At 44.5% G+C, this 23,874-nt stretch overlaps 1 protein-coding gene across 1 annotated transcript in view; it reads right to left on the bottom strand.

The window, feature by feature from the left end:
- Positions 1-1,330: 1,330 nt before the first annotated feature.
- The window catches only part of LOC143178054 (transcription factor hamlet), a 30,979-nt gene continuing 8,435 nt past the window's right edge, over positions 1,331-23,874 (bottom strand). Inside the window, exons 4-8 of the mRNA XM_076376479.1 lie at positions 13,437-13,568; positions 11,808-11,934; positions 5,956-6,055; positions 3,418-3,574; positions 1,331-3,336 (exon numbers count right to left, since the gene is read on the bottom strand). Of these exons, the coding sequence (XP_076232594.1) occupies positions 1,348-3,336; positions 3,418-3,574; positions 5,956-6,055; positions 11,808-11,934; positions 13,437-13,568 (2,505 nt within the window). The 3' untranslated portion in view covers positions 1,331-1,347. The remainder of the gene's footprint in view (positions 3,337-3,417; positions 3,575-5,955; positions 6,056-11,807; positions 11,935-13,436; positions 13,569-23,874) is intronic.

The following is a 23,874-nucleotide window of genomic DNA, read 5'->3' as shown; positions in this document are numbered from 1 at the left end:
TATTCATATATATATAATATGTATATTTATATATTAATAAGAATCACGGAGGACTTCTGTACTCTCTTTTTCTCTTCTTTACAAACGTTATATCACCTAATGGAAATTTGTACACATATTCTCATAAAACATTCTCTTTTAATTACACGCCTCGCTATATCGCCATCCCCGTCGCTTTGGCTTCACGTCGAATCAATTCGTCCACACGTATCCACGCTATTAGAAAATCTATACAGTGCAAGCTTAAATTCCAATAGATTATATCTAAATTCTAATCAATCTGTCCCACTACTCATTATCGAGGGTTGGTATAACTCAAGCCTATCGAATCCTAGTCAAGCTTTTTCCTCAGAACAAACTCTTAGCTTATCCCTCAACTACAGACACCCAATTTTGAGACACAAAGACTTTTATTCAAACCTATTGACACTAAATATTTTAAAATTTATTATGGTGTGAATTGCAATGTGAAAACGAAGTATAAAATTGTTTTCAATTTTCATTACAAAGGCTTTTCTATTTATACGAGAGCAATAATAAAAATAAATCATGTGAAGTCTATCGGAGACTGTGTCAATAGTTGAGGGTTAAGCCAGAATCGCAATACAAACTCTCAACTTTATTGAAATTTAAGCGTGCACTGAGCTCTCTTCCACCCAAAGGAGCCAACACTTCACAAGGTTCTCTCGATCCTCCCTCGTCAAGGACTACAACGATCGACCTACTTTCTCAATCAGAAGCGGTGATCAATCTTTCCCCAATTCTTCGCGCTGAAGTTCCAATCTCCAGCACCCTTCCATCGTTCCACGATCCCGAGCAGCGCTAAACGGAACCGAGTTTCAGAAACTCGTACCTCCTGCTCGACTCAAGCAGTCCCGCGACGCAAAGTAGCTCCGTCGCGAATAAATAACACTACGAGGGTCTCTCAGCCGCGACTCCGAGGACGAGGGGAGAAAAGTCCAGGTCCGAAGGATTATTAATTAGGTGCGCGTGTAGAATGAAAACGAGCCTGTAGGAACTACGCTATAGAACAGCTCCCCCGTAACGATTACGTGTTTCTGGCGCGCGTGCGAAAGGGGACAGTGATTCGTTGATGACTCGCTCTTCTTCGCGTTCCCCCTGCGGTGCAGAAATCAGAAAGGTGGGAAATAAAGAACGCTCGGAGAGGATTTGTAAAGCGCCTTCCAAAAGTGCCCCCGAACCGCCGCTCCCGCTACGAGTAACTTCATATCGATGGAATCTAGCTACGGTTTAAAAAAATTACATCGAGACGAACAGTCCTCTATGTCACTAAAACTGGCTCGCCCAGCTCGAGAAGCGGAGGCTTCAAGCTACGCGACCTATGGGCTATGTAGAGATCTCAATGACCGGCTCGGCCGTGTTGTTATTGAGCAGCTCTTGCTTGTCCCTCAGCTTCAGGTCGTACTGAGGTGGAGGCGTGGACTCCTTCCCCTCGACAGGGGAGAGACCATCCGTTTCGTCCAGGGGAGACACTCCCTCTTCGCTGTCCTCATCCTCGTCGTACTCGGTCTCCATTTTGGACTCGTGCATCTCGTGGAGTCGGCTAGGCAAATACGCTGGATGATGGGGTAGACCATAGCCAGCTTCGCCGCCGTAGGTCACCTTCCCCATGAAGGACCTGATCTCGTCGAAGTACGTGTCCTCTCGTTCGTTTTCGTTACTGCTGCCTGGGGAATCCGCCACAGAAACAACACCGCTGCCATCGTCAGCCTCGTGCTTCTTCAAGTGTCTGTCGAGGTTCGTCTGCTGGCCGAAGCATCTCTCGCAAAGGGGACACTTGAAGGGTCTCTGTTTGTCGTGGATGTTCCTCACGTGTCTTTGGAGGTTGCTGGAGATGCTGAAGGACCTCTCGCAGTACTTGCACTTGTAGGGTTGCTCGCCAGTGTGCGTCCTCAGGTGTCTGGTTAAGTTAGCAGACCTGGGGAACACCTTGCCGCAGAACTTGCACGAGTACCTGTCCTTCATCTTCCCGTGAGGATGGTGATGGTGGTGGTGGTGAGGCGCGATCACTGCCTCCTGGAACGGTTTCACGCCGCGGAATGGACCCAGCGGCGGCCTGGCTAGCAAGTCGAATCCTCCTCCTCCTGGGCTAGCGCCGCTGAGCCCGTTCATGAGCGTGCCTAAAAAAGGCAGGCCCCGCGGCGGTCCGAAGGGTGGCAGCGGTGGTAGCAGTCTGGACTCTGGCGCAGCGCTTCCGGGAGGAGGGCCGCCTGGGAAGCCTGGGAAGGTGCCAGTGGGACCACGGTACATGGCCTCTAGAAACATGGGATGGATGGGTCTGGGGTAGGCCATGTGAGGGGGATTGTTGGTAGGCGGTTGCTCAGCTGAGAGACTGGTCCTGAGCTGTGGACTGCTGGGTACATCCTTAGCTTCGATCTCCATTGGTGTAGATTCCTCTTCCTGCTTAGGGGGATCGGGAGGAGGTGGAGCCTCCTCCATGGGCACCGAAGCTGGCGAAGGACTGTGTCTCTTAGATTCCACCACACTGGAATTCGCGTCGTGCTTCTTAGTCTGGACTCTCAGGTCCAGAGGCTGATCTGTGGTCTCTTCGTTAGACGCTGCTACTTCAGGATCGACCTTCTTGTCGCTGGTTCTACCAGCCTCGCGCTTCTTCGAGGGGTCGTCGTCGCTCTCTGGCGTCGGCTGGACAGGTGGCCTAGCTGGGGAGGGCCTGAACGAGGAGGTGGCTTCCTCAGCCGTGGAGGGAGAGACTTTACTGTGTTGAGGCAGCACCCTAGGCGGGGTGAAGCGCTCCTTCTTAGGACTGTCGCTTCTCTTCTCGGCTTCCTCGACCTTCGGTGGGAACAGGAGAGGGGTGTTCAGGAAATTCGGAGCGTTGGGGAAGATCCCTGGGTAGGGTCCCATCAGGCTGGGCGGATAGAAGGGCAAACCACCAGGCAGACTGACTGGTGGCCGAGGGTACACGAGGAAGGGGCTGGGCGCTGAGGTGGGCAACTGCGGCATGGCTCCAGGTGGACCAGTCGGCGGCGTGGAGTCGCAGAATCTCTTGTGCTTGGACAACGAGGTGACGGTGCTGAAGGACTGCCCGCATTTAACGCACTTGATCTGCATACGACAGTCCGCGTGCATGCGTTTGTGTCGACATAAATTGGAGAACTGGGTGTAGGCCTTGAAGCACACCTCGCACTGGAATGGCTTCACGCTGCTGTGGATGTGGGTGTGCTGCTTCAAGCCTGAACTGGTGGCGAAGGTTTTGCCGCACTCGGTGCACGCGTGACTCCTCGCGCCCACGTGATGAGTCCTGATGTGGCGCTGGAGGTTCGAAGGATCCGTGAAGACCTGCGGGTGGTCCGACTGTTAGCGAAACTTTGAAGATGTTACTCAAGGGAGAGACGTGTAAGGTTTAGGCGCCTTAAGGTCAGAAGTGAGGCTTACCTTCGGACAGTTCTCGCAGGGGTAGTTCCTCAGATCACCGTGGACGATCGCGCGATGGCGGACGAGGAGGGGGCGCCAGGCGTAAGCGCGGGGACAGCTGTCGCAGCGGTGTTGTTCCGCTGGGTATCTGTGACAGGTCACCAGGTGACTATCCAATCTGAAATAAACGAAATCATTGGTGAGAAAGAGGCTACACTTCAAATTCGGCTTCAAATAGCGTGGAGTAGTGTAGTGCTCTGCTGACAAGAAGAGTCTCGGTAGCACTGCAGATCTACTGGTCCCAGGGCTTTTCTTGTCAGAGGAGCACAGTAGATGTTCCAATACTCGAACACTTGAGATATCAGATGTTCTAATAAGAAGACCAGCCTTTCATAGAGGTACTTTTATACACGCCCTGGAACCTGAATTGTAGTCCAGTAGCTGATTTTATCTGATATTTACTATTTATTACTTTTTATCAGGTATATTAAAATTCAAAGTATTTTAGGTACCTTCAAACATCAAAACGTACTAACAAACAGTATATAACACTATGAAAATACCTACATTCTACTATCAAACAATCAACTATAATCAACTTTGCGGAATGTTGTAATCCAAATTCCAAATTCTAAAAAGGGAATAACAAAAGAAAAAGAAAACTAAATAAACCAAGTATGAGTGTCCAGATATTAGGACCTAATCGACTCCTAGAACCATTACCTCATCCACACAAAAACTGTGCTCTATCCATCCACCAGGATCTACCTCCCCAATCCCAAACTCCAAACCGACACTCTCTCGCGGAAAGTCTCTGAAACTGAAGGTCTGAACAGAAACCGCGACGAACTGGCGCAAAGTGTCAGGAGCCGCAGATGTAATCGATCCAGCGCGTCGACCGTGCCCGGTGCAGTCGAGGATGATGACTAAGTGACTCCGGGAGCGCGGCAGCGGACAAGCTCTCGTAATAACGGTCGCACGCCCCCGTGGACGAGGGTGGTCATCGCGTAGACGACGGTGCAACACGACGTTGCAACACGAACGCACTCGGCTCCGTTCCTTGGGGGTGTCGCGAGGTGGGCACGGGTTATGGTCACAGGATGTGCCACGGTGTGTGCCGGCATTGATTTTACGCCCTCGAACACACGTGTCGCGTGAAACCTGTTCGTGGTGAGATAGTGGGTTCACGGTGACGGTGCGCGGTGCCAGATGAGCTGCGGGCACGCGAACGCCTTCGATGATGCATAAGGGGCCGGCTCGATGCAACCGAATGCGGATCTCGCGCCGCGTACTTTATGCGCCACAACAGGTGACTCTGCTCGACCCGAGGGCTCGCGGAAGCGGCTGGTGTTGCGGCTTGTCGGGGAACCGGGAAACGGATGCCGGAACGAAACGAAATGAACGCCTGGGATTGGACCCGCGGGATCATCGAATATCTTGGGGCGTTTTGGAGACGCTTCTGTGGATTTCGAGGGTTGGGTAAATCCTTGCTGATTTTTGTGTTTTTTTAGGACAATGAATACTCTAGTGGATTTAATTTGCGCAAGGGAGCTTTGAATATTTTAAGTTCTTTTTTGGAGACGTTGGTGTTGTGATTTTGGAAGATTGGATGGAGCAGAAAAGAGGGGTCTATGATTAAGAAATTCGTATGAAATCCTTGTCGATTTTTGCCCTTTTTTGGACAATGAAGAATACTCTAGTAATAGAGTTAATTGAATATCTTAAGCTTTTTTTGGAGATATCGATACTTATAATCCAATTCTAAAGAATATTATTCTAAATCGTATAAATAATTATGATAAAACTGTAACGATAAACAAATTGTAATATAAACAACCCCACAGTCTAAACAGTAAATCGTTTACTCCAAATATTAGCTCTTTAGCTTCAGAAATTAAGGTACTCGAAAATAAATCGCAACCCCCAAAGACAGGAATATTTATTTTCAATTAAAGGAATCAATCTTGACAGCCCTTATTCCATTCATACGCGCGTGTTCAATCGTGGGAAGGAAGCCCACTTCCATATGGCAGTCGTATCGGTTAAGTATTTGACTTTTCGTTTAATGGGGCAGTGCAAACAGCGCCGACCCCTAAAAAAAGCTATCGACGCGCGCGGACCAACCCTCGAATGTAGTTCGCGTGCTGGGACCCCCGTTTTTACGCGGAGTGCAGCTAACGTTCAGATTTAGAGTGGATTACGTGTTGGTCGTTCCTGTATTTTGTCGATCAATGAATAATTTATCCGCGGGATCGGCAACGTGACAATTAGGGGCGTTAGACGGTCAAATCATTTCTGTGGAATTTTTTGCACGGGGCGTGAGAAGCTCAATGATCGCTCTACTGAACACCACTAATCGCTTTCTGATTCAATTTCTCGATAAGAATTTATTCTCGATCCTCGTATTCCTAGAACTTTTTAGTAGTGTCTGAGAAACCTAACTCTTTGCTACTAGAATGTATAGATGTGTAAGTGTCGAGAAGATCAATCAGAAAATAGTTAAAAAAGAAGAAATGGAAAATTCATGAAAATTATAGCATAAACTTTTGAATTACTCACAGTTCGACGTCTTGGAATGGCTTGTCGCAGACGGTGCACCTAATCTCTCCCTCTTCTTCGTCCTCCTTGTCCTCGTCGACGGTTCCACTGTGCTGCGAGGCTGCAAGCACAAAGAAGAAAAGGCGAGTGAGACGACAGAGACACCGCAAAACCAGCAGACAGGGTGGAAGTCATAATTCCGTTCCAGTTTGTGACGGGCTGCGGCTCTATAAATTACACCCCCGAGAACGATGATACGTGACCTGTCGCGGTGTGAGCGAATTACGTGATCGAGAACAACACGGGGGCCAGCATAGAGTGGCGTGACAAGTGGACGCCGGGATTGTTCCTGAATTATTAAATCAAACCAGCACTATCGTTTTATCTACATACCGAAGAACTCGGCTTGTCCACGAGCTTCCTGCTAACCTGCAATTCTGCCCCCTTATTTACTGTTTTTTGGCAACGTCCAAGCACTGTCTTCCGAGGAACGTGTTAACGACGTCCCCTACACTTTAACCTGGACAAAATTCTACTCAAGGTATTGAAAATCAATTTCTATGACTTGGAATGGACTCAACACTGTCCTACCATTGCAAAGATATGATTATAGAAGATGGAGAATTTGAATGGTGATTGAGAGTAGAACTTTGTTGTCACAGTAGGCCACTGACACCGCAAACAACCTTCTTCTCTCGCCTACTACGTCACGATGCTGCAGTCAGCGAAGACAATGAACGTAATGATGCACCAGTTAGTTGACTGCGAGTTGCCCCCGTGGATGAAAACGCGAATGGGGTGCTTGGGACCGTTTCCTATTGGTAAAAGCGAGGTTGGAGTCCAGCCAATCGCAGGTGAGGCTCCCTTGCCCCCTACGGTCTCTCTTCACCCCCGTATGACAGGAGCAACGGCAGGTAAAATCAGGAAACCGTGAACGAGCCAGCGCATAACTTTTCATGACGGAGATTCTTGGTCAACATAAGGAGAGAGGACATTTTTCTCTTTAACGACTATCACGGTAGAAGTCTCACAGAAGTATATAAGTGAGGATCCCCTTGGGAGAAAAATTAAAATTATGAAAAATTATAGCAGCAAAAAAAATAAGATTTATGTTAAAAGTATTGTAAGAGGGGAGAATATATTTTTAGTAAGAAAAATGTCTATTAAATATGGTAAAAATATGTTTGCGCGAAATTGCAACGCTAATGGAAGAATAATTAGCCACTGGATGTAAGCTGATGGAATATTAGCCAGGCTAAAAGCGAAGTTGAAGCGATACCTTTCTTCAACGGTTATTTAAATCTGCCGCTACACTTGTCCTAACCATATGGTCGAACGATGGCCCCCAACGGACCTTCATGGGAACCAAGCACAGCCCCTACGCCACCAACTACGCCCCACGCCACGGCGCAACCCCCCATACAACGTTAATAGCTCCTCCATCCACGACTAATTTGAAGCGGCACGCCGTGAATTTAAACAACGACGGATGCGGTCGACCTCGCGATCGGTTAAGCAGGGTTAACCAGTGGTCTTAAAAAAAAGATATCCCTTGAATAGAAAGAAAAAACAACAGAAACTATAATAAAAAAATGCCATTAATTTCAGAAAGAGAGGATAATATGAAAGTATGAATAGGAGTTTGACTAATTTTTTGTACCTATTTAGATCTTAAAGGGGGTTGAAGCTCTGAGATAGGATGCCATGCAAAATTATTTATTTGAAACTCAATTTTTGTGAAGGTGATAAGATCGACGCGTAGATTAGAGACATTATGTATCAATTTAGGCTGCCCCACGAAAAAACCGCTGGAATGTTACGTTGCGGAAAGTCAACAGGTGGGATCCACTGGTAACACCCCCAGCAGTCGCGTCAGTTGGCGGTTGCATGGGAAAAAGTAACGGAAATCAATGTTTCCATGACATTCTGACGGACCAGGATCAAGTAGATACCCCAAAGAATTCGAGCGAATCAAGGGATACCCTAAACGCGGAACTGACACCCCTTCGTCGAAAAAACTTCGGTAATCCCTTGGCAACATCGGTCACGAAGCCTTTCAAAGTATGTATTAGAAACGTAGTTTTATTCTACGTATGTAGAAACATGTAGAAACATATGTAGAATATGTTTCTATATAGAAACATGATGCAAATAATTTAATATACGAGTTGACTCTTAATTGCATGTCAACCGAGGGAAAATATTACATGAGCATACGTGATAGTCAGCTTGATGGATAGTGGAAGAGAAATTATAATATTAGCAAGTATCAGATTGGGTCACATTCTGCAACAACGCGGAGTGCACGCATTTTTCTCTGACTCGTTATAACTCGGGAAAACCTTGACACTTTGTGCTTGTATAGGATTTTTTCTGTGCTCTAAATTTATCCCTTAATTTCTGTAAGTGGAAGTGAAAATATGTGCGTAAGAACCTACAGGCTATGAGTAGTAAACTTTTAAAGATCTTCTGATAGTTTCTGACTACATTCGAGGATTCTGTATTTAACCACCTTCCCTTAATTTTATTATGATTATTTATTAGTCTACAGCATTTTTTATATAGATATATTTTATATAGAATTCTCTTTCCTTATTCTCTTTCCATAGCTAATTATGTTCAGTTAATTCCATGAAATTCTCTACTTAATTAAGTCCTTAATAAATGAGTAAATAAAGTAGCTGAAAATTGATGCTCAAACGAATAGCAGCCATTTATCCCACGAGAAGTCCACCGAAATCGTTCCTCGACGCCGTTCGAACGTGTCAAACAGGACGTGTCATTAGTCTGATGAATCAGATAGGGTTGCAACGTGTCACGCATTTTCATCTACCCCCCGTGCATGCCACCCCCTCGGAAAACAGCGTCGCGTGCCCTTTTATGCGCGGATACCCCTTTTTTCAGGCCGTGCCCTTTCTCTCTTTTTTCCTCTCCAGATCGCCCCTGAGGCCAGGTTACGCGCGTGTTAATCGACAATACCAGGCCATAAATTATCCGCGACCCTAAATAGAGACATCCTAGAGGCGCGCGCCGAGAGAGACGCATCTCGTGGACAGGGCGAAAAGTCGCAGGGAGGGATGGAGAGAGCGAAAGAAAAACAGGCGTCGCGAAAAATCAAAACCATAACTCACGGTTAACTGCCGTTGCCAGTTGCATCTACGCCCCCCGATGCACGCGTGTAACGTGGTTTACCAAATTGTCAAAAAAAATTCGCCTGTCCTCGGGGGGTGAACAAATGTCATGAGGCTTGTCGTTTGGTGACGATGGTGATTTTCCGAACGTTTGCAATAGAACCTCGGCCAACCCTTTCACGCTTGGTACTGTGTGTAGAAATATGTGGAATGCTGTATTTTAAGTTAAACTTAACTTAAACAATAAATAAATAAAGTTTCTGATGAAATCTCTTCGACTAGTATTTTCAGAGGTCCTTAGCTTCTTTATGTTTCTAATATTTATGACTGATTATGACAAAAAAATTCGATCCTAAAAGGGTTACCTTTACTAAATTATTCTCAGGTTATTTTATGGACCAAAAACGCTTGTAAAAAGGATTTTGCAAATTGTTTAAATGCATTAGAGGACTCTGTCGCCATTCGAATGCGGTCCTATGCATACTCGCCCCCATGCAGACATGTTAAAGCGATTCTTGTCGTCTCCCTTTCCCTTCGGCGAAAAAAAATGATCCGCTCAAGCGAGACAGGGCAGAGATATCCCTCGCAAGGGTTGGTACAGGGTGCACCGTTTGTTTGACATCATTATTCTCGCTGCAGGCACCAGCTTGCTGGAGATTTCTCGAAAAAATGGCTCTGCTGGATTAACGACGGTGTCTGTTGTACCATTTTTTGGTACTTTATGGGTGGCACATTTTCCACCCCTGCTGCGCCCCCTTCCCTGAACAAAATCCTATTGGTCAATTAGAAAAATTAATCAGTGACCCTTGATTTCCTACCAAACGCCCATAGGTATGAATAAAGATTTTGTTAGAACTGTTGGAGTCTACTTCCTGGGAAGCAAGTAACTACTTTGACTCCCCCACGCTGCAGACAATTTACAACGACCGAAATCTTCGAAATTTTAATTGGTCCTGGGGGGAGCAGTTTAATTAAGAACAAAGTCGCGCATTCACAGAGCTCGCTGTCTTCTGTCCTCGAGGAGACGTTTACGAGCCGCCGAAATTACGAGGAAAAATCGTCAGCGAATTAACCGTAGACACCGAGCCGTGCCAACTTCGACAATAATCCCAGTTTTAATTACCGCGACATCTGGGTGTCGCTTATAAACCCCCTCTAATCTCCGCTTCCCAGTCATCTAGCCTCTGACCATCGCGCGGGAGTTACAACCAGATAATTGTCGAGCAGTCAGGCACCTAAACCCACCCCACTTCGCCAAGTGTCTGCATATATCTCACACCCGTCGTAATGAAGCTGGAAGATAGATTTACCTGTTTCGTGGATGATTCTAGATTTCAAGTTTTTTAGGTAGAGGGATTGAGATACCTTCACAACTAAAAATCTCACCCAAGATCTAACATCCAAAATCTAAAACCAGAACCTAGATAAGTAATAGAATAAGTAATTCCGAAAATGTGGGAAATGGAAAGTGAGAAATTTGAAGTTTGAAGTTGTGAAATTTCAGGGATTTGAAAATTTGAAGATTTGAAAGTTTAAAAATTGAAAAATTTTTAATTACAAAGGTTTGAACATTTTAAATTTCAGAGACAAAAATTTTAAATGTCGAAGGTTTGAAATTTTGAAATTTCAAATGTTTGAAAATTTCAAATCTTTGAGTTTTCAATCCTTTGAAATTTGAAATCTTTAAATTTTCAAACATTTAAAATTTCAAAGGATTGAAAACTCAAAGATTTGAAATTTTAGAGATTTTAATACAGTTGCGGAGAGATGTATTATAACGAAATTTAAAGTGGCACGAGGCAGGGCGACACGCAGGCCAAGTGCGTCTATCTCGAGATAATCAGCGCTTATTACCGAGCGATACAAGGGGTTAATACGCAACGGTCGACCAGGTGAATCACGCCAGAATCACGGATGCATGACGAGCAACTCGTGCAGTCAACGATTCACAATTTACCCCCTGTCCACCCTCGCATCAGCGGTAGCTCCGCTTTCCGAAGACACCTGCCCTCCCCCAGGTTTCGGCTCGCTCAGGTGACCTCGCGTAAATATATACGCACGAGTCAGCAGCGCGATGTGTATCAGCCTGAAAAGTCGTAAAGCCAGCTTGCATGGTGCAACTGGGGCAATTCGGAATATTTTAATGGATTCGATTACTTGTTGTCATGTGTTTCCGCTGTTACGTTAGTTGGGGAGCACGTTAATCAATTTTTAGGACGTCGACTTTTTAACAGAGTAATGTATAGTTAACTTTTAGAATCAACTTAATTTATTTTTGAACGAAAATTGTCCAAAAGTGAGCACTTATCGCTATTACTTTAATATCAAGTAGTATAAGTCAATAATATTTGACCGAGGACCTTTCAAACTCACATATCATTAATAATTATAAATGTGACAATATTTTCATCGTGAAATTATTGAGCAGTCATTTCCTAGCATAAAAAATTTCAAATAAATCTCCTAGAACATCTATACATAGTCTCATTCTAATACCACATAGGTGACAGAAATATAAAATTGTACAAGAGTACAGAAGTTCTAATTATTTCAGTCCAGCTTTACAATTTCGTAACTGAAAGCCGAACCGATCCTAGATAATCCTTTTTGCCACACTTCAGAAGTAAAAAATAATAATGAATATAGGCTCGCAGCCCTTGTCGCGAATAAGTGGTCGGATAACAGTGTCCGACGAACAGAAACGTGTCCCTCCCTGACAAGATCGTACTACTTGATACTCACCGGTCTCTCGATCGCTTCTGTCCTCGGTGGTGTTCTCGCCGAGCATGTCCTGCAGCTGGAGAGGCTCTCGAACGCCCAGAAGAAGCTCTTCACCCGCCGCTATGTCTCGCACGGCCTCGTACACCATCTGTAGACAACGACACCCTTGAATCTTCCGAACCCCTCGCGCTATTTTTCATCGCGAATTATCTCGAGACCTTCGAGTAGCGCTTTAACACTAAGATATAGCACTGATAGACATGAATACTGACAATGAGGCACAGATTAGGGCCTGATTGAGATTTTGTGAGGCCTTGGACTGGGCAAAGGGGAAAATGATACTATTGGGTTGATGTAGAAGTTTGTCCCGTTTTTAGCGCTAGACGACATTACAAAAATGCAATATATTCAGATACTCTTTATTTTTTGAGAGGATTTTATAAAATAGGTGTAACTATCTTCAATCCTTGAGTCAATGTAAATTTCAAAGCTCTACAGAAAGTGAGATTTTTGAAGACAATTATTATTGAGAAATCAGAAATAATCTTTTTCTCAAGTATTTGCAGAAATCTGTTTTAGTATATGAAAAAATAGAATCCTATATATGGGGCTACTGATATATGAGAGCTATAGCCCCCCTAATTCCCTACTCTCTTAATCTAGGTCTGGCACAGATATAAGGTGAAACTGTGAGCAAAGAAGAAAAAATGTGTCCATTAAAATCACACTTCCTTGCAGCACATATTTTACATGGTGCGCGATGGAGTCCATAACGTTCGAAAGCAATGAAAGGATCTTTATAGTGTCGTCACGAGGCCCCCGAAAAGTCATTACAACGGCGATTCTGTAGGGCTGTGATAGAGCGCGAGCCACATCCCCCATTCCCACAGCGATTGCGAGTAGATCGTATAGGAAGTCGGCGAAACGACCCCGTGGGGTGACTTAATAACTAAACACCCTGTATACACGCAGCTTAGGGCGCGCCCACGACGCCGTGGCGGGGCTACCATGTGCCATGGTTCACATAGATAGAAAGGACCTGGATCAACCCTAAATTGACACCCTGACCTCCATTGCCTTCTTTCGATCTACGATTGCCTCGAGAGTCGAGATTGTGGGAGCTTGACTTAGTCTATGGATCTACAAAGTGATACGAAAAATTGGAGAACTGAGTGGACCAGTGTTTGAAAGGTAACAATTTGGAACAAAGTGCATATTGAATTTGAATAACTTCGAATCCCACGATACTTGTGACTGTAAATGTTTCGAACATAGTCGCGGTTTTAGTTCTATCGTCGATTAGTCGACGAGTCACGAGAACAGCAAATTTTTACAACTAGTTCCACTGGCACACGTGAAATTAACTATGACTGTGTCTGACACCGTGTAATTGTTCCTTCCTATTAACTGCAACTGTCGATCGTGTGTCAGTTGCGATGGAAATCGAATTCCTAAATACTTGATGGGGAGTTACACGAATCGATACTTGTAAACAATTAGCGAAACGTGCATTAGTAATGCGACCGGAAATAGTGATCGTTAAGCGAATCAATAACCCTGGTAGCAGTTCAATAATTTGTCGGTAGACATACAGAAATTGTATCTAATTTTTGCATTCGAAAGTTAATGATGCTAACTGCTGTTTATTACCTGGCCGCCAATGAGCACGTGTCGCATATTAACAGCGTGCGGACTGCTGGCGCTGCGGACATATTTCAACCAATTGTTCGTTTCGTGGGATGCATCTAGCCAACCTCTTACCCCGCTGCCAGCTGTACGGACCTGGAAATAGGAAATTTGAAATGAAGAAAAAGAATAATTAAAAGAAGAATAATTGTTCACTTATAATAAAATAATCTTTACGTTACTTTTCTTATCTCCAAAATTTGTAGAAAATTATTTATTATATTTCTGATATTTAAAGTTATTGATAGATGTACTTCTAAAATACACCTCTTTGAACGTTGGCTTTCGACCGAAAATAAGGGTGGACTTAGCCTCGTTCTACGTAACAGCTCGACACTTGATCTTTCTAGGATTAATTAGATTCCACTTTCTTAAATATCCTATTTATGATAATAGAAATTAGCATAAAGATACCAAGTCTAAATATACCTAAGTATTAAATGATAATATGCTTCAATAGTAATATGACATACTGGAACGACGTGCCTTTGCTATTAATGTAGAAAGCAGGGTGTCAGTAGTGAATATTTAAGGAACACTCGTGGATGCAAAGTGCACAGTGCACGTGCGGAAAATAGTCCCAACGAATGTGAATTTCCGGAGGCGAACCGCAATGTTTTGGATCCGGGACATTGGGTTTAACGGACTACCGCCCACGGATATCGCCCTCCCATCGTCACCCTTGCTCTCTCGCAGCGTGCCCACTGTTACTTCCTGCCCAGCATCCAATGGGGTGTACTCCCTACTTTCAGACCGAGACAAGTGATTTTTTCAATTGTCTTGGGCGCGCCACGCAACGCTCCGAGACGCTTGGCCGACCAAGCGTCTCACCCTGATACGCCCCTGGACACCCTGCCTCTCGATGCCTCTCCCGACTAATTCTCCCCTGACACCCTCGTCTCACGCTGTAAACACATTTTGCACTTTCACCGAGGACCTCGTTGTCTCTGATCCCTTTGTGGGAACCCTCTGATGCTATTAATGTTTGATACAATTTTATCGTTGGTATCTCTGTAAGTAATGTTTCTATTTTTCTTTCATTAAGATTCTTTGCTCTGAGGTTTTAAAATGCTTATCACAGTATCTGAAAAGTTTTTGAAAGAGAAACCTCAGGAATGGAAGGTTTCGCTCTACCACCTGCCGGTAGTGAGAGCAACTAGCTGCGCCCATAAAAATCAATGAATCTCGCAGGTGGATAAGCGTCTACCTTGCAGGTAAGTAATCAGGGTTACCGAGCCTTGGAAGACGAAGGACTGTCCTTAGTGGAGAAGCTCACTCAGCCGTCTACCCTGGATAATCCGCGGCTCGAGTAAACTGTGAAAACATCGGATGATCCGCGAAGAATTTGTTCATGCTTCGACACTTCTCGTTTCGATTCGAGTCATGTTGTTTTAACTCTTTAGCTTGAGTCCTTGGTTTTGATGTCAATAGAGGAATTAAGCACAATTTTGTCTACCTTATTCACTGGAGAAAGTACTGAAAGAAATTTCAAGTAGAATAGTTTAAAATATAGAATACAAAATTTACATACAGTGGAATATTCCTCGAACTTAAAATTTCGACAGCATCAATGATCTCAATTCTCAACACACTCGTTCCTCCGAGTATCACTAAACGACGCACGGAATTCAGGTAGCAAGGAAACTCGTAATACCCTATAATACCCAGAACAAGAAGTGGGACAGTTTGTCGAGCAGGAAAGCGAAGAAAGAGAAACGAGACGGGGTACCTTGGAAGCTCATAATGGACAGTTTAGCTACTGGGGATGCTAAGGAGCGTTTCCGGAAGATGGGCACGAACGAGCCACCACAATGGATCTTCTCTTGTCATGTAACGCGACAGATTAGGATCTCGCGCAAATGACACCTTCGACAATGATGCTCCTGCTTGGTACTCGTTGGTGCAGGGATCCTTCGCAAAGGATAAAGGAAACCTGTTAAAACTCACGATTTAAAGTTTTGAGGGTGATATCATCCCTCTTTCAGTATTTATCTTCTTCTTGATTTTCAAATATTCAAATATTCAAATATTCAAATATTCAAATATTCAAATATTCAAACATTCAAATATTCAAATATTCAAATATTCAAATACTCAAATACTCAAATACTCAAATACTCAAATATTCAAATATTCAAATATTCAAATATTCAAATATTCAAATATCAAATATTCAAATATCAAATATTCAAATTTGACAATTTTTGAATATTTAAGTATACAAATACCTTTGTTTCAGGTACCTCAGTGATTCAAACTTTCAAATGTTCTAATACTGAAATTTTTAAATACTTCAAGACTCAAATTTTCAAATATCCCAGTTTTTGTGTATTCAATTCTTCGAATATTCCAAATGTGAAATATTCAGCTATTGAAATATTCAAATTCTGTAATATTTTAAGATTCAAATGTCCAAGGTCTGAAATATTCTAAAACTCAAGTGTTCAAATATTCTCAAATGTTCTGATATTTGAACATTAAAATGTGGAATTCTTAGCCTTTTTCCAAAGGACATAACTACACCCAAGCCATCTCTGCCTTGATAGATACACATTCTGCTTCAGCTCGTCGCAAGCTCCACATTCGTTCCCTTCATCTTCGCACGAGTCTTTGACACTTTTCGGAAGGCGACTCCGGCTGTAAACCTCCCAGCAGGGACCTCTATCCGCTTTGTCGGCGAGCGTGGACATGTGCTAACAATTCGTAGGACAGATTTGTCTAGCCGTGGATCTCATTCAGAGCCATAATCGTTCCACAGAAGACTGCGGCCGAGAGGCCTGCAAGCTTCTGAGAGTTCTCCCGTTGCAAGCGAAACGCGCATTAACGTCGGGATTCTTTGAAATTAAGGCGAAAATGCGCCTCTTCTGGGTGGACGACAAGCGACACTCCAAATTTCATTCTCCGCGAATTCCTCCCTCGTCGTTCCAGCGCCATTCAGCGGGAAAGAATTCATTACGAGACACGTATTATCTTCGAACAATAACGACAGACCGTCACGTGGAAAAACAGCTCAAAGGGAGCAGAGAATACGAATAGAACGGAAGCAGACGAAGGGAACGGGGGAGCGGAGCGAGGGAAAGTTGGTTGGGCGACACGCGAATAAATTATAATTGCATGATTCCTTGAGCCTCTTTAGCGGCGTGGCGCGCGAAATTGCTAAAATTGGCAGAAATGCGCGACCATTTTAATTACATCCGCGGTTAACACACTGATTTTCCTCGCCAAGCCTTCAGCCTCTTCCACGCAACGCTTCTGGAAAATCGACTGACGCTTAGACCGTGTTTAGAAGTTGATGGCGACTAAACTGGCGAGGAGTGAAGGGGACTGGAAAAATACTGTATGTGCAAACGTCCAACATGTTCTTATGATGAACTGCCTAATAATTAAAAAGATGGTCAGAGAAAATCACACAGAAAACCTTATCTATGTATAAAAACTAAGAAATTAATTTAAGAAATTAGAACAATATAAAATCAGACAAAATTTACAATTTTTAACTTAAAACATCGTAAGAAATAGAGTATTTCTTGCATTCCCAAAATAAATTCACTTAGTATTGAAGATTTCTGTAATAAGTCCCAGTCTGTTCATTGGCAAGAATTCCTCCGAAACCAAGATATCCCAATTTGTCTATCCACGCGAGGAGAAAGGCTTTCTGGGTGAAAAAGGGATAAGAGGCGACAAGGCGCATCCTGGGCGTCGGTTGATCTCCAGGACACGCGGTCAGCGAATCCTCGCCGCCCTGCATGGGGCCTGCAGGACACAACCGTGTCGCACAAAACACGCGATCTCCTCTTTTCCCTTTTGTAACCTCACACCTCCAACAAAAACCAGCCGACGAAAGATCTTTCTACGTCGGTTGGGTTTTACCGAAAATACCCGAAAGGAGGCTGCTAGACAACGCGTCAGATCCTCGTGGATCCTCATGAATGGACCCTCATAATCGGCGAGGTTCCGCGTCGTTTTCGACGTTCCAAGGGATCAACCACGATCGTGATCTTCGACCGTCGAACTCGACGTTTCAATCTGGCGGAAGGGGCCGTCACGTGGAACGTGTCCATTCACAAATTAAGATATCGTGGATCCTGACTACCTGGATCGATCCATTCGGATCTCCTCAAAGATGTCCTCGAGGAGTATGAAATGGTATCTGGATATCAGAGCTAGTCTATTAAGACTTCAAACCACTTTTTCCAAAAATGCTAGCTTATATAATTCTAGTGTCAAATTTTTTACTTTTTTAGTGATGAAAATGATTAAGTTCTAACTACTTGATTTGGTGCTTGATATGGTAGGCTTGATTGTAAAAAAAAAACTTCAAAATGAAACAGTACATTTGAGGTCCCCACAGGAAGAAATTAAGTAGAATTATACATACTTCTAGTACTTCCAAAATTACAAGACTTTTGCACCTTCAATTTTCCTCCTTCTGAAGTTTAAAAACCACGACTTAATACAGTTAATACACTTAATACACTTAATACATTTAATATGCTCTAGCTCTTGGAAAAAGAATGGAAAATTCTCGTTCAAGAGACGAGACACTATACAACGGAGAAGAGTTGAACGCGGGGGCGAGAATAAACGAGGCGTATTCACCATCCTCGTGTAACTCCTAGCCAAAGAGAGACAGAGAGACAGAAAGAGTGAGGCTCGTTCAGGGTGGTAACGAGGGACAAAAGTTATGAATAAAGCGGATCGATAGCGTATGATAGTCCCGTGATGGCCGACGCAAAAATGCTTTTAGCCGACACAGCGTGTCCTTCCCCTGGAAAAACCCACCCCCGACTTACTCGATTCGTCAACTTCGAGGCATCGCTGTGTTTCAGTCGAACCGCTCTCTGAATGATTCCCGATAAAATCTCGACGCGATTATGATATTGAAAGTTTCTGCCACGCCTTCGAGGGGAAGACCGATCGAGGCTCCAATAAGAGGTCGGAGCTGACCGAGTTCATCGCGATCGATGTAGATCATAGAGAAGCGACAATGAGTCGTTATTATCGTCGTGTGACGCAACAATGGCATATCGAATTCCATTTTCGTCCCCTCGCTGGAGAAAGAGAGTGGCTCGTAAACATCGTGTGCCCCGACGCAGCGGCGAATTTCCCAGAGTTTCGAGAAATTCGTTGGGCGACAGCGGGGAGAGCGAAACGGTCAATTATCATCCCCTAAATAACAGGGCTGTTTACGATTCCGGGCGTCGAGTAGCGGCAGCGCAATCCCCCGACCGAACGCGGCATTAGCCATGGCGACATCTTTGCTTAATTTCCTCTTAGTTTAAAGCTCCGCGGGGGAGGAGAGCGTAGACGACTCTTGGAGCCTCCTGCCAGTCTTAGTCGGTCCTTAATTAATTTCTGGGAGTCCATTGCCGCGACGACGGCTCACAAAGCCAGCTTGTGATGTCCATCGAGAGGTGAATTCGCATAAATTTCGATCGCAGGAAGAACAAGAGGACAAGAATTCTAGATTTATGTAATCTAGGAAAGTAGCCTCTCCCCTCAAAGCGGATACATGTTTTCTCGTACTTGACCCACTTGACTCCTGGCAGGAAAGTAATGCAAGTAATGACGGAGCAAACGGTGCCCTTCGACCCGTGTCTAACGCGCAGCAGATGCCACCCCCGACGTGTATGCTCACGAATCTAACTCGAACCTCTTTCTCCCCCTTCCAGGGTACCTAAGGGAAGCTACCCTCGGCGTATCTAGCGGTATAAATTATATCCGAGTCGCGTCACTGCCAGCCCCTTATATGATCGATCATTAGAGGAGCCTGCCAGAAAATTTGCCAAAATCGGATGATTCGTTTCTCCTCGAGAAGAAGGCGCTCTTGTACCCTCTAAAATAAGCCCTAGCTCTTTACAGCCTCACAGCGAGTCATAATGTTTTCCCGTTTGACGAATTACCTCTGCCCCTGGAAATTATGTATTGACACGGTTCATTAGCCCTCTATATACTGGGTGTTCCCTCAAAGGGATGAAACTTCAGACGTTTCTGTTCTTAATTTTTAGAGAGGCTCTAGTGGTTGTCGACGACCAGCAAGAATTCATTTTCAAACATAGATAATTACCTAGAATGAAATATAATATCTAAATAAATTAAGAGATAGCAGCCATTTAAGGTATTACTTGAACTAGAGCTTTCATCTTTTCCCTTATCGAATGATTCTAACACAAATACCAGTATTATGATCTACTATATCCCCTAAAGCAAAGCATGTAAATTGCACATGTCAATAAAGATATCAATAAAAAGTTAGCTTGGTCTCTAATCATTCACGCGACACCAATAACAAAAAACTTGAGATGTAGGTGCACTATTTACCACCGAAACCGCTGGGATCCAGCCCAGGCCAGTTCCTTAACGCAAGTGCATCCCGATTCATGAATTCCAGCCAGAGCGTACGGGACAATTAAGTCGACGCCGGAACCGGCGTAGCTCAAGGCTGCCAACGGCGTCGTGATTAATGCAGGCCAATAGCGGAAGGCACACACAGAACGCCTCCAGGCCACAGTGTATTCCTGTGTATATTGAACTTGGGCTACCTCCGTGAACCGGACCAGATTAGTTCGGTCATTGTGGCGGGACCTGCGCGCTCGTATGCACACAATCTGTCAACCGTGCGCGCACCAAATACTGCCAATCTCGGCCTAAGTAGACGTACGCGCGAAACACAGCCAATGGATATCTCGACTCTCTGAATTTCCCAATAATTCAAATACCTAAATCGACTGGGAGAATCAAAACAGAGATTCGATTAAAAAAAATGATCTGCTGCAAAACTTCTCAACGAAAGACTTGTGCCCTTACTATCAACGAAATTATTCAATCAATATTAAAGCTGTGAAGGTTTCCTCTGGTTTTTTCGTATAAAATCAGTGACTGCTATTGATTGCTTGTCGATGGAATGAGAGACGTGTTTAACGAGAGACTCATTAATTTGTGGTTATTGGTCATTTTAAGAGAAACTAGAATTAAGCCAATGTGCAGTTAATCGCGTGGCATCCCTTTTCAGTGGTAGGGAGTTTTGGAAAGTCTGGCTCGAGCTACCACTGTTAGTAACTCTGCTTTCCTTGGCAATTGGGAGAGGCACTTGATCGAGATTTTCGAAAGCGGAAACCGTTCGGTTACCGCATCAAACGCATTGTTTCTATTGAAGACGCGAGTCGGGTCGACGTCTAAGAGGGTGGTTTCGCTAAAAAGATTTAGAAATTTCATCGGGGCGGCTGTAATCGCGAAGGTCTCTCGTCGCCCTGGCCCGACCTCCCCAAAGAGAGTAACTGTTCCGCGGATCCGAGACAATTGGCGGCACATCAAAGGCGCCGATTGTTTCCCGTAAATTATAACCGGGAGAGCACTTGCTTGACTTCTCGTTATGAGTTGGCGAACAAGTTCAATTAAGTTCACGCCGGCGAAGACGAGGAACGGCTTCCTACACACGCGGAGGCCCTATCCGGCGGCTGTAGCGCCATCAACCCCATGGAACTACCCAAACGGCAGGAACAGAGTGCGAAAGATAGAGGGGAAAGTGAGGGGGAGGTCGAGCAGAGGCTGGTGACAATGAGAAACCAGGGAGGCAACGTGTTCGTTATCAACTCTCCAAGTTTTAACCGCCGTCTGAGTCTCGGGTGTTGCATGTTGCAAGTTCACGGTGTTGCAAAGGCTTAACCCTGGAACTTGAACATACTCCCATGGTTTAAAAATTTTTAGAGATATGTCTGCGATTTTGCTAGTTCTCTCAATACATATTTCTGATACACTTGTCAATAGAAGCCATTACTGCAACTCTAAGATCTCATAGAAGATCTGAATCTAGAAGTGAAAATTTCTGGAAGAAATAGTATACCTAAGAACATCCCCTTAAGATAGTCATTAATGCCAGTAGTGCATACTTCACTCAGATGACCAAAATTATTCTCAATTGCATAACAACCTTAATATGATACAGTCATTATTCAGTTATTATCAAGAGCTACAAATGTAAAATTGAAGTACAGGTTTAAAGATTAATATAAAAATTGAATTTTTCGAGGCAGAACATAAGCTGCCTCTTGAAGAGGGTGAATTGTAACGGGTCAGGGGGTGGAGCTGAGGGTCGAGAAAGGCCAGCAGCCAAGAAGCAAGAAGACTTCTTTTGAAGACGATGATCCCGACGACGCGTCTCCATTGTAGAGGACAGCCGGGTCAGCTTGACGACCGGGCAACACGTGTCTGTTATGTCTATTATCGACAGATAGTGGGGTAACGAGCGGACGAGATTTATCACCCTCCGTTGCCACCCCAGAGAGAAACGAGAAGCCGAGGGTACGATGGGGTGGTGAAGCGAGAGGAGCCGAGTTTACAGCTGGTTTGACAGAAAGAAAGGCCAGTTAAAGCCTTAGTAGTTGATTCTCAGCCGAGATCATTTCGGCAAAGTACACAGAGGACCGAAGAGCCTTTTGCGAGACGAAATTTAGAGGGCCGCTGGGACACGTGTAATAATCGTATCTGAGAGATGCCCAGAGAACTTTCTCTAATTTTCTAAAGTCGGCCAACGTTTTCTGATAGGGTGTCGGGGAAGAAGGGTGCACAAGAAACTCGTTGCCAGTACATTTAAATGTCAAAATATAAGCGTTAACGATTCGAGAAGCATAAAGCTGTATCATAGCGTTATTAACATAATAGGAGAAGGTGCAGCCACGAAGGAGCCTGGTCAGACCTGTCAATCAAAAACCCGATCCTCGAGAAAAGGGCTAGTTAACCAATGACCCTTGCAGTCCAGCCTCTGCCCATAACATATGCGTGCCTTGGTGCATGCCAAATTGAAACTATTTCGCGCCTTTATTTCGTCACATTCCTAGGCTTCTTCGCATACCTTTGCTTTGAAGCACTGTGAGGCCAGGGCGAACAGTTCTATATAGAACGACACATCTCAATTTCTCTTAAAAAATCTACAATTTTAATATTATAACAATCTAGCAGACTTACTGAAACATGACTGACAAAGACATATGACAAATTTGCAATTTTTTAGTTCATTCATTTTTGTAAATTATAGTAAATATTGAAAGTTGAATTAATATGAATAGTGTGACAATACTATACTTGTTAAGGGTAGCTTTGTTAAATCTACAGACTCATCTTTTAGTGACTCTATTAAATTCATTACTGTTACAGTACTTTTGTAAATTCTACAAAACACTTCCATAACTTCATCTTAACATTTTCTTCCGTGTAGGCTTAAAACCACTATAGGAGGATTAGTTTAACTGGAAACCCTCTAATGGGTGTTGACAGTACTTACAATGCAAACAGCATTTAGGATAATCGATTCCAGATAAACTAATCACCCTACATAGTAGCTTCTATTTTCATTTCTACTCTTTTTCATCCGATTCAAGTGGATCACTACATCTCACGAAACAGCAGATCCATATCACAACTTTGTACTCTAAGGGTTAAAAATCGAGCCGAGACGGGTCCCAAAAATTCGCCTCGAAAGGGGTGCAAAAGTGGCCTCTACAGGGCTGAGTCACCCCTTGACCGGTAGATTCGCATAGATGACCAGGGGATTCTTTGACGTCCCGCCACGACAGGCCCCACAATGGCCGCTATCCCCGCGCCGCTGATTGTTACTTGTTTCCTGCCGCGGAGCGTTTTCCCTCGTCTCGACGCCTCTTTCTCCGATTTCAAATTCAAATGGCCTGGCGAAAATCAACAGCCGCGTAACCCTACGCCTTGAGAAACCGAAGGTCACCGCGTCTCCTTGGAGCACCTTTCCGCTGGCGACTCGACGCGACGACGAGAATGGAATACGCGCGCGTCGCAAGTGACGCACCCCCGGGGCACCGAGTTAATAAGACGAAGGTTGAACCAGGAGGAAGAGAAGGTGGAGAAGGAAGGGGAGGGAGGGTGAGCGCATAATGTGGCTCATTGTCGAATCACTTCCGGGGCTTGACCTCCAGCAACGCCCTAAAGACCAGTTCACCTGGACAATGTCCACGAATAATGGGCACCGATGTTGTGCATTGTTACGGCCGGAACGACGGACACGTCGATTGTCTACGTGCTTCCAGATCGACGCGAGAATTTAATAACGTCCACAATGCAACCCTCGGCACCACCTACGTTCCTCGAGGAGACCTTTTCGGTGGACCTAGATTAGTCGCGTAAGTGGTAGGCGTGCAAAGAGGAGCACTCCATTGTGAAAGACATTGTTATTTCGATGAGGAGCTTTCGGGGATATTCGAGAAGGGTGTGTTAGGGTCTATTTATGCAACCGACGAGCCAAGCACGAGCCGAGCAAATATACATACTAGCGAAAAATCATAAATACACGATTATAAATGATAAAACACTATCGATAAGTGTTTCATCTGGGTACTCCTTTGGCTCAGCTCGTGCTTGGCTCATCGGAAGTAGAAAT

This window comes from Calliopsis andreniformis, chromosome 4, assembly GCF_051401765.1.
Source record: "Calliopsis andreniformis isolate RMS-2024a chromosome 4, iyCalAndr_principal, whole genome shotgun sequence".
NCBI classification, from domain to species: domain Eukaryota; kingdom Metazoa; phylum Arthropoda; class Insecta; order Hymenoptera; family Andrenidae; genus Calliopsis; species Calliopsis andreniformis.
The sequence above is the reverse complement of the archived record's forward strand: the minus strand, read 5'-3'. Positions and strand labels throughout refer to the sequence as shown.